Here is a 16085-nt window from a genome sequence, read left to right on the forward strand (position 1 = left end):
GTAAATAATTTGAGCATCACTGAATGTCCCCATCTCGTTCCTTTTGCTTTGCTTAGTATGATTAAAATTTTACTCGTAAACATGCCGGTTTTATTTCAAACCTTATACGCATTTGGAAGTTGTCCCAGCGTTTCTCCCCAACGCCCTGTAGCTTTCTATCATTCGCTCGGAGAGATTCACTAAGATGCTTTTGGGAAGTCGACTATGCTGCAGTCTTTTTTGTAGATACTTGCATGGAGACCGCACCGCTATCTCCTTAACTTCGAAAAGAATGTGACGTTTGTATCTCCTCCAACTCACTTGCGAGCAACTGGCTTATACCAGTTTGTCTTATGAACCCTCATACAGTTCCCTCCCTTTGCATGGATACAAGAGCTCGGCTTATCTACTCTTGGTCTACTTTATTCAACTCGTGATATCTCTAGTCTGAGAGTCTACCGCATGTCGCCCTTATCTACCGTTACATGTCTTATTTCGAGATGACTTTTTGTTGAAACGATGACTCAACCATGATGGCTCATCAGCTACGTGACCACGCTTGGACATAAATATTTCTAACATTTTATTTTTTAACACACCTGATCAAATATCATTGACGTCATTGGATACTCCGAATTATTTGTCTGCACCAAGTTCACTGAGATCGCTGGTAATGATGTTTTTACCGGTATATACTCGTATATACATATCTATATTAAACGAACTCGGCAAGTTTATTTTTCTTTAAGTGTACTATATCAGCGCTTACTTCGTACGTCAACACAAAAAAATAAGCGTGACAACTATGATGCCCACTTCAACCCTAAATCACCTCCATCAATGACTACTGTTGTCATGTAGCTCAGGGCATCACTCACTGGTGAGTTACACTCAGAGCTTTATGTTATCATAATTAGCGTTGGAGCCACTCTATTGATATGTTAACAAGTCATAAGTTGATAGTTTATATGTGAAAAATTCACGCTCGCGCTGGCATGATGTTCGGGTTGGTAGCATGATTCATGCTCGTTAGCTTGGTAAAGTAATAAAGTGATGTGTTTATTTAAATAATTATACCAAAATTTGGTTCTAGTTTAAAAATAAAATCAGAATTTACATAGTTTCAGTATGGATGCATTTGTCATGCGCCCTTGTAAGCAGATAGCATTCGAATAGAGATGCATTAAGACATTAGGCTCATTAATCTTAACGTTGAGTGTACTTTTGTAACTATAAGTATAATTTTTCTTTGTTCAGGTGACGACTACATCTACGGCAGTGGCCACGTTGGCGTCCAGTGCATGGGTGAGTTGCGCTTATTATATAATTATAAATATTTCAATAATTATTTTTAGGGATATCATGATTATATCATCATTCGAGAAAACCTTTAGAAATTTTCCCGACGCCTGATTTCAGAAAATGATTTTTTTCCGAGCTACTACCTTTTTTAAGAGGCCATAGTAATACCAATGATAAATTCTGAGCGATTAGATGCAAGCGGAATTTCCTGCTTGCAAAATTTTATGTTGAGAATGCATGTGTGGTGTACGTGTAAACTCATAGCTTTAACTTTACGCTGTAGTATAATACAAATTAATAACCGCTGTTGAACCGCCAAAAATTATAATGTTAGCAGCTTTTGAATTGTAGTCGAAAACAAGTTTAGACATCCAATTAAAGTCCAGATTTATTTTTAAATGTGCGTGGTTGCTTTATCCAAAGCTAGAAACTTTCATATTCTATTGTTTCATAAGTGTTATTCGATGATCACTAGTAACTATATCGCTTGCTGCTAATCCTAGGTTTTTATGTGTTCTTATTATTAATTAATTTTGAATGGTCTTTAACAATGAGGAACACATTCTCGTCTTTTTTGCGCCCCAAGGGCAAGCTTTTTGTTGTTCCCTGTCACAACCTTCAATACATTTCTACTCCATGGCGGCTCAAGGCTTCCGATGTATTTTTAAATGTTCCTATTGAGTTTTGAACTGTGTTTTAGCATATTTAAGTGGACTTATCGTATGGAAGTTGCAAAGTGTTTCTTGTACCTAATCTTTTGAAGCATATAAACGTGCTGCACAGGTCTTCGCTGTCGCTGTATAACCAACTCCCTGTGGAAGTTCACTGCTCGCTTGCCACAAGGTTTCAAATTATTTTAGTCCTTCTCATGACCTATGCCAAGGAGAACCACTGCTACGGCTTCGGCATTCTTTTTCAATAATAAACTTGTTAATGTTTCGTTGCCATAGCCAAAGGGGAGCGCCCTGCACATTTATCGGGCTTGAAGCATGCGTAACTTGACATCTGAAAGCAGCACAGCCATATAAGTCTTCATAATATCGTCTTACTGCCTTCTTCAATATTGTTTCTTAATCAGTGTTAATTAATGACATTGGTGATCCAGGAAAAAGATGCAATGCATGGCTATCTGCCCTTAGTATTCATAGTGAATCCTGTATAACTGACACAGCTGATCGGAGCCATTTTCTTGTATTATGTTTGATAGTAATTGTGTTTATAATATAATTTGAAAAAATTTTTCATTTTGTAGTCTTTAGTTGAGCGCACTTCTGCGCGCTCGCAGGCATTCTTAATCAGCTCTTCGGTTTAATCAGCTTCAATAATTTGTTTATCGATTTAATCCGCTTCATTACAGTTTCTCTCATGTTGATACGATAGCGAACTCGGCTTCACTTCCCTTCAAAAGTTCTATTACCTACAAGTAGCGAGTGCGTGTCTTTGACTGTAGAGATTGTACGGAGAGTGCGCGATGTATGAAATACGGGCGAGCAAGATTTACTTGGTGAGTTTATTGTGTGAATTTGCCAAAGTTTGGTTCAAAGTTTATCAAGAGACTGGATCTAACGACATGGGTGTTGAGGGCGCCTCGATCAGTGGGTCGTGTCGTGTGGCCTTCACGGCTGGCCGCTTGTCGCCAGGTCGTCTATGTTCTTCTCAATATATCCTTCTATGTATCCTCCAGGTCTTCTATATCCTCTTTATATCCTTCTCAATATATCCTCCGTGTCTTCTATATCCTCCGTATATCCTTCTCAATATATCCTCCATGTCCTCCATGTTCACTTCTTCCAGCTCAAAGCCTTTTTTCTATCCCAATTAAGTGTATGACTCTTGTTCTGTTAATCATTTATTATCTTGCATTATATTCAAAATTCCTCCTCAGCACTTTGCGTGCATTTAATCGATCAATTTAGTAGAATAGCTGGCCGGACTAGGCTAGAAAGTGATCGCCTCAACGAGGTTTAAAATGAAACATTTTTACAATTAAACTGGGCACGAGGCTCATGCTAAAGCGAACAAAATCATTGTTATAAAATTACAAAATACATGGATACCTAAAAAGCTTTCCGATTTCACATTAATCCTTTAGAATATCACTCTTAATGTTTAAGCAATGAGTTTGAATGAGTTTTGTCTACATTCCTTATTTGATCGTTCCTACTTTACCAGAAACGTTGGTCAGTATTCCGATACCGTGTAGTGGTACGGTTGGTATGCTGATACCGTACCGATCACAAACGTCCTCTGCCGTAAAGACGGTCGCATTGTTCCATGTAGCCTTACCGCGACCGTATGTCGAAATAGCTCTGCTTGGCTATATGTGCGTAGTCTCGTCTCGCCTCTTCGATGTCTCATGTTTCCCGTATAACCGTAAAATTGTTGACGGCCGCACTTTGGATCGGCTGTGAAAGCTTCCACATTGCTGACGTTGCCACCGGCTCGTTGCCGTATCGCTGCATTTGGTCCGAACCGTATAGGCTTGACGTTACCTTAATAATTTAGTCGCGGCCGATGCGTTGATCTTTGCAGACTTGAATGTAACAAATTCGTCGTCATCACTTGTAAATTGTAGGCGTTATTATGCCGGTGTCGTAGTTGCATCGATGACTCCGAGTACGTGGCCGTTATTGTTCGGAAATGGGAGAGGCCGCCGTCTCACGGCTTTGGTAGTCACTACGTCTATCGGAACCTCAGACCTTGAAAGGTAGCCTCTAAGTATCCCTCACGCAAATTCACGTTTTTTTTTTTGACGCTCCTAATCACATTGCCGCCTACAGTTAGCCTTAGTAGACGACACATCCCTCATCACCGGCTTTGGCATTCCTCAGGCGCCGTCCGATGTAAACAAACTCGCGCCCGCGGCTTCGATCACTCCCGTCCCGTACATTACAGCTCTTGATCTCACATTCCTAGCCATCTCAACACCCGTGCCTTACTGGAATTCATAACTAAAGTAATTTATTAATTGTCCTCAAACTTCGTTCCAAACAAAGATTCCCAGCACCGTTGTGTAATCTTCTGAAAACTCGGGCAGGAAAACGATTGTTTATTTAGTGCAGGTATCTCATAAGACAAATATACAAGTTCTGAATTGATTCCAGAAAAATTATACGATCCGATGGAGCACATAAAGGACGTTGTATAACATTTATTTACATAAAAATTTCGAAATGAGTTATTTCAACGTTTTATGTGTTGGCTATCATAATGCATGATCGCATTCCAAACTAAAACAGTAGTACTAGATTAGTAGGAAAGATTGGTCGCAGTACGAAAAAGAGCTAAAATTGCGACAGTTTCTGGATGGAAATTACAATTAGAAAATTACGCGGGTAGAAAATTATGAAAAATCCATTTTAATCGTTATTATGCTCATCATTCATTCGCTAACAAGAAGATCCAAGAACTTATTAGCAGTTCCGGCCATAGAACGTGTACGTGTGGCATGATTTGACGCGCGTCATCAGCTAACGTTGAATTCAACGGAACCTCGCGCGCTGCTAGAAATATCGTCTCCTCTGATCGCTTCCTGCTCCTGCCACCTCGACATCCAGGCATTTGTTCCAGTTTTTTTCCGTGTCATGCCTTGACCGTGTCGTGGACCCTATTTGTAATTACACGCTGTGTTGCAAGCTTTATTGGCGTTACCTTAAATCAATTCATCGCCGAGTCAGCATCAGGTTTTTATGTGTTCCCCCACCTTCAATTTTCTCTTTTGAAATTCGACGTTGTTAGTGCTTCATCTGTATGCCCGCTAATGCTGCGGTAACATCCTATTGCAACACCTGTACTTATCTCCATAGTCTAAGCTGTCAAAGTATACGCACGTTTGATATTTTTACAAGATATTCACATCCCGTTTTTTTTTCTTTAAATATTGACTCATCCAACAGTACCGCCTATTCTAATGCTAGAATTAACTTGATATGAATGAAGTTTTGTAACTTCCTTTTTTATAATTGAGCTTTATATTAAGTTGTATCAGAAGTTCGACCCTTTTTTATTTAAAATAATGTAGATACTATAAAAATATATTAAATTCGTCTTCATAATTGGCACAATTTTTATTAATTACATCTTAACATCTTGACATGAGCTTTCTTATTAATTTCTTATAAAATTTAGATTGTTTGTTGAATTTTTCACAGAAATTTTTAGAGTAAAATGTGACTGATATTCTCTCTCCGCGGAGTGACCATTATGGGGCTAAAATTTGTTATCAATAACAACAATTATCACGAAATTTGGAGAAAAAAAAATAATTTCATTAGTTACTTATAATATTAGCAAGCTAAATTGATAAATAGTCGTGCCCTGAACATATGTTAAGATTTGACAAAATTTCCGTTGAACCTTTATCGGTAGGTCTAGCCATGTTATGACGATCTCACATTTCCGCATCCCGCATATATTCTCTCATTTATTTCCGCATGATCACTATACGTTTTCGTTTAAACTATATTTTTTGGGGGCGCTATATTCAACATGTATTTTGTTAGATTATTTAGGACAATTTTGTTTCTAGTTAACACTGTTTCGTATTAGTTCCCTAAAATGTTTGTTTTTACAAATTGTCGCTATTTGTAGGCATATCAATGTTTCAATTGGGTCACAAGCTGCTCGCTTGTTCTAATCTTATTGATCGCCATGAAGATTATTACCGGCAATAGTCGTATTAATATCCGGTATAGGCGTATTTATTGATCTATTAACAATATATGGTTATTAAGTTTCAAGTTCCAACAGAAAGAAATAAATATCGCGGGCTCTTGGGCTTGGATGCGTGACTGTTGCAACCTGACATTTTCAAGATTTTCAAGAATGCAACGTGAATTTTGCAAGAATGCAACGTGAATTTTGCAAGAATGCAACGCAAGAATTTTGCAAATCCTCTTGTTTAAAACTTAGTTAGAAATCGTTATTAGCGACAATGGTTGACCACGCTAGCTGTTCACGGAGCGTCGTCTGTATCGTAAGCCACAAAACGCTGTAGCACTTCGTTGCCGCAGAGACGATTTCCATATTTCTGTTCATGGAGTTTTTACGTATACCTGAAGGCCATTTTGGGCGACTTCGCGCCGAAATTCGTGGATGTTTTGGGGGAGTTTCGTGTTCGCCATAATTTATTGCTCCCCTTGTCGTTGAAGACAACGCGCTCTGCGGCATGCCTGCACACACGGCTGCTTTTTGTTTCTAAGTCTCGCCAATCCTTGGAACATCGAGTGCTGGGTGTTGAAAAATAACATTTCTCACGTTACTTCAACTCATTTCATTGAGTAATTTACATTCTAGTCGCTTATTAGAAATTAATTCGCTAATGCATAAAAAGTATTTATTCATGACGGCACCTTCAATGCAGATACTGTAAAGTAAATAATATTACTTCTTCTCCAAGAAGGGCGAGAAAAATCCCGTTGGCTGACAAAGATCTAAATATGAAAGGTCATAAGTATGCATGAATATTCCTGAATATGGGCTTCATTGATGCAGGTCTCAAGCAGCGGCTGCTCCAAGCCATGAATGTGTCGGTGAAACTCAGGCCTTCGAATGCTTCTTCTTCCAATGATGGTCAATTGATGGCGAGCGTTTGACACTGTAATCGTCGATACGCCATTTGTCGAACGTTATTTTTGTGATGACTGTGATCTGGCGGCTGTCAAATATTATTAGTTATGATCGCGCAATGTCTGTTGAGCTTGGCATCCATTGTTGAGCTTGGCATATCGTGTCTTCATCGTTCGTATCAAGTAAATACGGATACGTTTTTATAAACGGCAATCAACAGAAAGACTGTATTTATGAACACCGAACAGCAAGACGGATTTCTTCAAATACGGATACGTTTTTATGAACGGCAATCGACAGAAAGACTTCATTTATGAACACCGAACCGCAAGACGGATTTCTTCAAATACGGATACGTTTTTATGAACGGCAATCGATAGAAAGACTTCATTTATGAACACCGAACAGCAAGACGGGTTTTTCAAAGTTTCTCTGCTTCACTGCAAAACTGAAGTGCGGCGATGAATGGCGCGCGGTATGCACCTTTACAGCGAACTCAGTTTTTATTTGAGATCTAGGAGAAGACATCACAAAGCCAAAGGTATAACAGACCAGGCTGGAATCTACGTTCCTGTCTCATTACGGGACCATCGGCAATTCTCATCGCCCGCCGTCTGGCGATGTTGCCAAATAATATAAAAGAATTACATTGATTATACATGCAAAATAACATTTATGAGGTGTGTCTGTTTATTTTCAATATCGTTATGTGCATTTCAACTATCGTGATTTCAGTTGTATCAGAAAAATCTGAGATGCAAGAATTTTAGGATTTTTCACGTCAACCCCCGTCGCGCATGCTTGTTTCTTGATTGAAACTACGGCAACTTTCAAGCGCATATTTGTTAGCCTAACGATCAGGTGGTGTATAGCTTTGTTAAACTTGTACTAGCGGCATAAGATCTCAATGAGTCAATTGCACTGTCTCCGTTTCTCGAATCAGTGTCCAGTATATTGCGTAGAACTTCTTAACGGTTTTATCTTGGTAGCCAATGCTATTCCTGGATATTTTGATGTTCAATTCGAATATACTCACATGATTTTTCTAGGCAACATTTTTTCTTGCACAACAGCTAACTATAAGCTTCTGGAATCATTGATACCTTCCAAAAATAAGCTTCCAGGAGTCTCCATACTTCCTCGCTGCCAGTCGCCTGCATGTAAATTGAGGATGTGGAGCTGCATTTTTAAAGAGTATCCTGACATCACCACCAAGCAGCTGTCGTGCATTCACTTCGACGTGGCTCCTTGCTTGGCTATTTTTGTGTGGCGCCAAGCGGTAGCCCGCATGCGTGGCACCAGACGCGCATGGTGCGTGGCTCGTGCCGCTATACAAGAATATACTTGACCGACACGGACATTGCTATGATCTTATCGAGACTAAGAGACCTTCATAAGCGGCTGAAGTTTATGGTTTTGTGAACGCTGTTCGTATTTACTAGGATTTAGATAGTCGCCTTTCGTTCATGTTCATTTGCCTTACTTAATTTAATTTTGGTTTTTTGCCCCTAAACAAGTTGATCAGCCATGAGACCAACTACTTCGATCTGCGTACTGTCCTGCTGTCCTCGTCATTGAGCCAACTTGTCATGTTCTACTTCAGCTTGTGATCGCTCTTCCCGATGGAGTTTTCTCCAGGTACCGCACGTTGGCAATATCAAAATTAATGATTGAGAAAAGATTCAGCATCGGTATTTTCCTGTTTTTCTATTGGGCCATCATACCTCGTCTGCTTTGTATATATGACACAAGTAAGAGTTGAAGTAGCCGGAACGAACTTAATTAAGCCTAGAAATAAAATATCGGTTTTCCACATCCTTCACGCATGTGCTGACATAAGATCCATTAACTCCGATTAAATTTTTTTCCTTGCTGCTAGCTGAATCTAGAATACCTGCTCGAATTAGATAAAATAAAACTGTCTACTTTTTATTTCGTCTGAATATTTGGCTCAGAGATTTTACACTCCAACACGTCATCCAGTCCTATAATAAAAATTCTGTGAATTAACGCGCTATTTACCACGTCGGATTTCTATTTTAAATATTTAACTAGTACTAAGTTTAGTTTTTAGCAAATAGAATTTGAAATTCGTTGCTCTCGTGTATTTTTAACTTGAAATTTATTATCCTTTTCCTTTAACACTTCTTGCACTGTGATTGCTTCCGGAATCTTGGCTGATTGATATTCACGACTAGAAGCAAGAAAAGCTTCCTAGTTTCTGCAGCTGCCACATCTGTTGCAGTCTGGCCTTGCAGTGCCTAGCCGAAGTACCTCTGTTCTTCCGTGAGTGTGAGCCATGAGCACTGCATACAGTCACGTTCTAGCCGTGCATTAGCTTCAAGTATTGAGATTATGTTTATATTTGTGATTCTTATTCTTTCCATCATTCATGTGTTAGTTTTTGCGTCATCACATAACCCTTTTTTTTGTCGCAAGTGCCTGCAAAGTATACCCTCTCCTGTATCAAGGAATGCTTATTCAGTTCTGAATTAAACATTCTATATCAGGTAACAATCTATAAATTATGCAAAATACCGTTACAAGCCAATCAGTTATGGGTGCTACCACCAGCAAACTGCATGAATGATCTGGTCATCGTTATGTGTCGTTTTAGTGCCTTGATGATTTACATTTTATCCTGCCTCTTCCAAATCAATTGTGAGCATGCCGCTACGCTATACTGTGGTGTGCTCGTAAATTCGAATAATTGCGTGCTGGTTCAGAACAAAGGATCTCGTAAGATTTAGAAGCTCGTAGACCAGCACCGAAGCCACTCTGGTCACAACCACTGACCACAAATTGACCACGCGTCTACCCCGCAGTAAATCGCTCCTGCGGTTGGTTCGGTCACTTTATTCACCGTCCAATTTTTGATTTTGTAAAAAATTCAACATGCCTCTTTAAGTGTGCTAGGTATTTCCTCAAACTATTCGCGCTATTCAATCAGGCTCTCTGAAATTTTAATGCGAATTTGTCTCTGTCGCCAGCAATATTTTATTTCATTAGTTTTCGATTTCACGCTCAGTTTTTCGAATTGAAGTTATCCATGCAGCAAACGCTTAGTAATTCTTGACGTACGCTTCTTGACTTGGTGTGTTAGCCTAACCTAGTTGATTTGATTGTTATATCTGAAACACGACGACAAATATTATTCCAGACAACAGCTAACAGATGTTGTAGAACCTATTTAAACAAATGTCATGCTCTTCCTGGTGTGATGTGTTTTTATTGTTTTGAAGTGGAGCATGATGAGTGGAGTAGGTTATCATGGTAAAGCCGTTAGCACTTGAGTATGCATAGCCTTGGGATACGGCGCTCGGCCTTGTCTCTCTCATGCACACCTGAGTCCGCTCTTACGCAGCTGGCTCCACATCGAGGTCACTCAGCTTCAATTAAGATCTGTGTACATGACTGGCGCCAAAACTCTTCTCTTTTCTCATACCCTCGATCTTCTCTTGCTTGACGATTTATGTGCCTCCCCTCTTCACTTGCCCTTATACTCATGCCTTCTCTTGCTAGTCGCGCTACATGCCTCCCCTCTTCACATGCCCTTATACCCCATGCCTCCTCCTGCTAGTCTTGTTACAAGCCTCCTCTCCTCCCATGCCTTCTCGTACTAGTCTTGTTACAAGCCTCTCCTCTCATGTTCTTATACCCCATGCCTTTTATTATTATTAATATTATTCTACGATACGAATAAATTATTTTAATGTCTGGTAAAAAACTTCAAGGAAACGTTATAAACATAGGAAACTATAAATAATTATAAGGGTGAACAAAAAGCGAGACGCGAAAAGAGAAATGAGCGAATTAAAATAAACTATGTATAATATTCGAAGGATCTATGAACTAGTTTTGTCGTTAGGCGGCAACGAAACATTGGGACTGAAGGAACCGCGATGTCACTGAAGCCCGCTGCAACTGAGAACGCTCGATCACCGACGGTGGAAAGACGTATAGATGGCACGACGTGGTCTGCTGTTGACGACGAACGCAGTCGCCTTCTAGAAGGCAGATCCGATACGCGATGCAAGCCTTCACTTGCTATACTCACGCTACGTACCACTACCTCCTCACCTTCCCTGCCCTTAGGACCCATGCTTTATCCTGGCAGTCGTGCTACATGCCACCTCTCCTCCCAAGACCGTATGCCAGATGTCTGTTCGTTGCTGGGTTCCTTTGCTCGCTTCCCGTGTTACCTGCCTTCACTGTCAACGTGAATTTATTCTTGCGAAGATAGTATTTCTTGCCTCACTTGCCATATGGCAAAGATTTCACGAAAAGTGTTGGGATTTGTCCTTTCTTGTGTGACACATCCTTAATCGTCATGTAAACTCGCATACATCCTTTGCTCCTCGTACCTTATAATCGAAATTTTCACATCTCAGCCGAACGACTAGCCTTAATTGCATGCATCAGGTATTTTTAAATTATGTTTTCGTGGACCTTCTTGCGATGTTAATTATTCGGTTAAACTTCAAGCTGAATGAGGAATTGAATAAACTTTTCAAGTGCACAATATAATTTAGTGATCATAAAGTCCTGAAATTACTTCACTTGCACAACGCTCAAACTCGAGTACTCTGCTTCCCGGTAATGGCCCTGGCTTAATTGGATCGGTGGCGACTCCAATTGGATCGACGAGATGAGATTGTATGTCAAGCGTCAATATTTTTATCGCGTGTGACGTTCGGGACTTTGGTTGGAAAATTCTTCCGAATATGTTGTTACATTTTTCGTGAAAAAGAAACGAGTTCCCTGAAAAAGAAACGAGTTTCCGGTGCAGGGAAATGCATATATTAAGTTCTTATTTTAGAATCATTGTTGTTGACTTTGCTGAAATGATGTTTTTAGTGTCGTATAAGCCATGGTGTTGGAGCCATACAGATCTCACTTGTCTAGTCCATCATAGCGCTCCTTTACGATCCTTGCTGTGTGAGCTGGTTATATAATGTATCGCCTTCAAACTTTAGCCAGCACCTGTTGTAGATTGATACCGAGCACATCTAAAAATAATAATAGTTTCTTTCATTCTAAATAATGGTTCATACGATTTTATTTGAAATGTGCCTAAAAATAAAAGATGTCCAACTGCTCGATGTACTTACTTCTATAGAAATTAGTAAATTTTGTGCATACGCAAAATTTACCCTGGGATTTCTTATTATAAGAACGCTTTAATATGATAAGGATACCTAACCATTTGTGCGTTACAGTAACTCTTATTGCATTCACGAGAATAATATTAACGAAATAACGGCGCGAGTGTAGCACTATATATAAGGAGTGAGTGTTCTTACAACTGGACGGGTTACATTACGTGTCTTTTCACTCAGAGAAAACTGGTCCAAAGTAACCTGGATACTCTGCTGAAGTTACCAAGTGAAACCTGATAGGTCGGGCGCTTTGTTCTACATGATTTAAACGATGATTTAACATATGTTTTTGTTGGTTGGTTTTTGAGCTTCGTTTATTTGTACGACTATTGCGACGAAATTCATGGGAGCCCCCCTATACATTTCGCAAATAGTCTAAGACAATTCTGCCATCTAATATTCGAGCTACAGGCGGGAAATTTTCATTTCATTATTATTTTGAGAAAAAACACAGCCAATAGAGGCGCGTCATTGAACTTACCGCCCATTTCAAATATCTCCACGAGTCCAGGCCTTCGCACCACGGCAAATTCTGGGAATTTACGATTCCTGGAAGTGAAACAAATCTGGGCGGGTTCCGTTCTGTCCAACTGTGTTTCTCTGAACATGATCAACGATGAATTTTCCTGTGAGCTTATTCTCATTTGAGTATTTCCAACTTCGAATATATAGTCTGTTAATCATTTCTTTAGCACGTTCTCCTTTAAATTCTTCCCAACGTTCTACGTTCTCTTCTTATCACTTTCGCTCAAATTGCGGGATAGTTCCAATAATTTTATTTCCATCTTTTCCATGTTGGAATCATGACTTGGGTTCCAGTGTCATAACTCGCTGATAAGGATAACAAGCATCTTGCTGGCTCTGGATCAACGATATTTTTACAGAGTTTTCACCGTACGTCTCGTTATTACACAGAGCTCGTATCGCGATATATATTTTCAAGGAAATTTGTGCTTGGCGCGCTCTCCAATATGATCGATAGTATTGCATGACTGAATTCCCATTTCCCTCGTCATATTCACAAATAATATGAATAGGTAATGAAACACAAGAGCAATTTTTCATTATTTGAGCCCCCGCATTCCGCTATTTATGATTTTATGTGCCTCGTCTAACTTCCTGTATAGATATTCGATTCTAAGTATCCAATGGACCGCCGACTTTGGTTTGCCAGTCATTTCGCTTTCTTTTGTTGGTTAGTTTACATATATATTGGCATGCAATAGCGCAGCTGATCTGCTGCTGGCGCTATTTGCAATAACCTGATATTCAAGCAGTGTAATTTGTTCTTGCGAATTGTGTTTTGTCTCAGTTTATTGGAGAGGCCACCAGTTCGTAGCACATGTCTCAAGGTGCGAATATATTGTACTGGTCTTTCGGGTTGTTGTTTACACGTCGCGGAATTTCGTCGATTGCCAAGCTTTTAGGATTGTCAGGCGAAATCCGTATACGCTATTTGATGTTGGATCTGTGCTTTATTGAGCTCCACCTGTCCCTACTTTTAATGCCTCGTTTATTGTCAAAAAGTCCTGGTTATATTCGATGATATATCACTATTTTAAAATAATCCATATCTGTGTCAGAAGTTGACTGTGCACTGTCATGCTTACTACGATTTTCCATGTATCGCGACGAATGTATCATCCCTAACAACAAAAATTTGATGTAATAATATCATTGAGTAAGTTTTTCAAAACCAGACTGAACTATAATTCTGCACGAGTTAAATATGCTCAGCGTCAACTCGACGTCTGCCTCTAGGAAGTGAACGTCGTTTTTTTCACGAGTTTTACTGCAGTTTCTTATGCGGCCTAATGTATGTTTAACAATTCTTATGCGGCCTAATGTTGAACATACAGCATCGCAACGCTTATCCTAATAGCCTTCACATATTTTGCTGAATTTTTACAGAATTTGCTAGGGTTTGTTCGGACGTTTTTATTCGCATTTTTATTTTTATTTCGAGAGTTTGTCCGCCATTAATTTCATTGAAAAGATACATCTATTATATATTTGTTATAGTTTGTGTGTTTTAAACCTGAAACCGTAAGTACGAGTAATAGGTCTTCTAACTCTTAATTTAGTTTTAACTGTAAATTTCCTGGATCTGTAATTTTTCATTTGTAATCATGAAGCACTGCAAAACTGGAAGGGGAAAGGGTTGGTAGATTTTTTACTTCTTATTTGTAGATTTTTTTTATTATCAGAAATGAGGGATGAAAATATAAATTAGAATTCGACTTAGTATAAAATTTTATAGTGGGAATTGGATGGGAATTCTATAGTTGAGATGAATTTTGGCGCATTTTTATTAATATTCGTCTTGAAAATATGACTCAGGATTCGGGATAGCTGGCTTGTGGATTCTCCAATCTCAGGAATATTTTATTTCTTTTAATAAAATCAATTATTAAGATAGGGTTATACTAGTTATCTATCCCCCAACAACGCCAGGTTAACCTAAGATATAGTTTTATATAAACTGACTACAAATATGAATAGCCACCACTCCTAGCATCTTCTATAGTACCGGAGAACTACTCATGTTTTATTACCTCGCGTACAAAAGGTCGCAGCCCTGCCAAGAACCTGTTCCAAAGTCGCTTGGAAGCACAAAACTTTGTAGATTTGTTAAAAAATTCAGTGTTTTGTGTTATTTCGTCCACTTGTTTTGTTTCTTTGTTTAGTTTCTTGTGTACATTTAACAAATAAGCATATATCATGGCTAAAGACTAGCACTTATTGTATAGGAAGTGCATGTGTCCGTACCGTATCAAATTTTTTTATAGATCACCCATACAATTCAAATGACCTATAGTTCTCCCCACGGAAACGCCCTAGGATAACAATTTCAACATCGAGTGTTCTTGCTTGAAGTGGATGTACAAGTTTTTACTGAGATTAGAAAATTGAAAACCATCGATGATTTAAAGGCTTTTTGATATTCTCATATAACATTAGTTTTATTTGCTTTATAACACATCTCATCTTGCATATTAGCTATTATTAAATGATGCATTTAGAAATATTCTCAAAAACCCTTATAATATTACTCCGCCGTCATCTTGTCAATGTTGATAAGAACACCGAAAAAGTGTCGCTTATTCAGACCACATTGCAATTTAAACACGCAAAGCGAACTAGCGGTATGTTTTTTAGCGGATCCCGCGCTGAGTGAAAAAATTTATGGGTGTTGGTATGCTAGTTTCAAGGCTAAGGAAACATGGGCTCTGCCACCGCTGATACGCACCTAATCCTTTCATCGCAGTGCTGGCTGATTTGCCAAACAGTGCCTCGCCTTCGCACTCATGCAGTATACAGCGTGCCCTCTAACCCTTCACTCTCAAGGTCCGCGTCCTCTTCCACTTCAGAGCAAAAATATGCGCAGCGTTCTTGGTCTATAAATTAGCTTGGTGTAGCGTTGAAGGAACGTCGACCATCATTCAGGAGTAGCGTAGTTTATACCTAGTTGAGTGTTCATGCGTAGTTTAGTAGCTACACACACATATGACCACATATCGTATGAAATAGCATTGTAAGTATTCAGCCCATGCAACCCTGAAAGTATATTTAATTTTTGTTTTATTTATCCAACCCAGTTCCTGCGATGTTAGCGATAACCCTTCGAATTTCTCGATTGGCTGTATTGTATGCAGTTTATAAACTAGATAAGACGGTGGTTGATGTAGGCGGCTCTGCAAATGTTAGAGGGCGCAACCGGTGCATATAGCTACAGTTACTGTTGAGCTCTCGTTTATAATAGAAACTGTTGGAAATTGTGTTTGCCGAAGACATCTCATCTATATGCTGGCTCCCTCGTACCCCGAAGTGCCACTGATTTTAGTGCTGCTTCTTAGATGTGAGATGTCATTTGATTACTTTGTTCGCTGAGGAAAAAGTTTGATTACTTTGTTTTGTTTGATTTGAAAAGTTTGATTACTACATTTGATTACATTGTTCGTCAAAAAACTGTTAAAATTTTCCATGTCCTTCTGTCATTTGTTTGTTTTACATATTTTCTACTGGGGACAGCTGCTTGTCTATAATTAAATTAGGAAAACACGAAGAAAGATTGTT

General features: G+C 39.1%; 1 protein-coding gene across 1 annotated transcript in view; it reads left to right on the forward strand.

The window, feature by feature from the left end:
• The window catches only part of LOC108677079 (phosphatidylinositol 3-kinase regulatory subunit alpha), a 130873-nt gene that overhangs the window by 81684 nt on the left and 33104 nt on the right, over positions 1-16085 (forward strand). Inside the window, exon 5 of the mRNA XM_018165230.2 lies at positions 1237-1284. Coding sequence (XP_018020719.1) covers positions 1237-1284 — 48 coding nt within the window. The remainder of the gene's footprint in view (positions 1-1236; positions 1285-16085) is intronic.

This window comes from Hyalella azteca, unplaced genomic scaffold, assembly GCF_000764305.2.
Source record: "Hyalella azteca isolate HAZT.00-mixed unplaced genomic scaffold, Hazt_2.0.2 contig6769, whole genome shotgun sequence".
Taxonomy (NCBI): Eukaryota; Metazoa; Arthropoda; class Malacostraca; order Amphipoda; family Hyalellidae; genus Hyalella; species Hyalella azteca.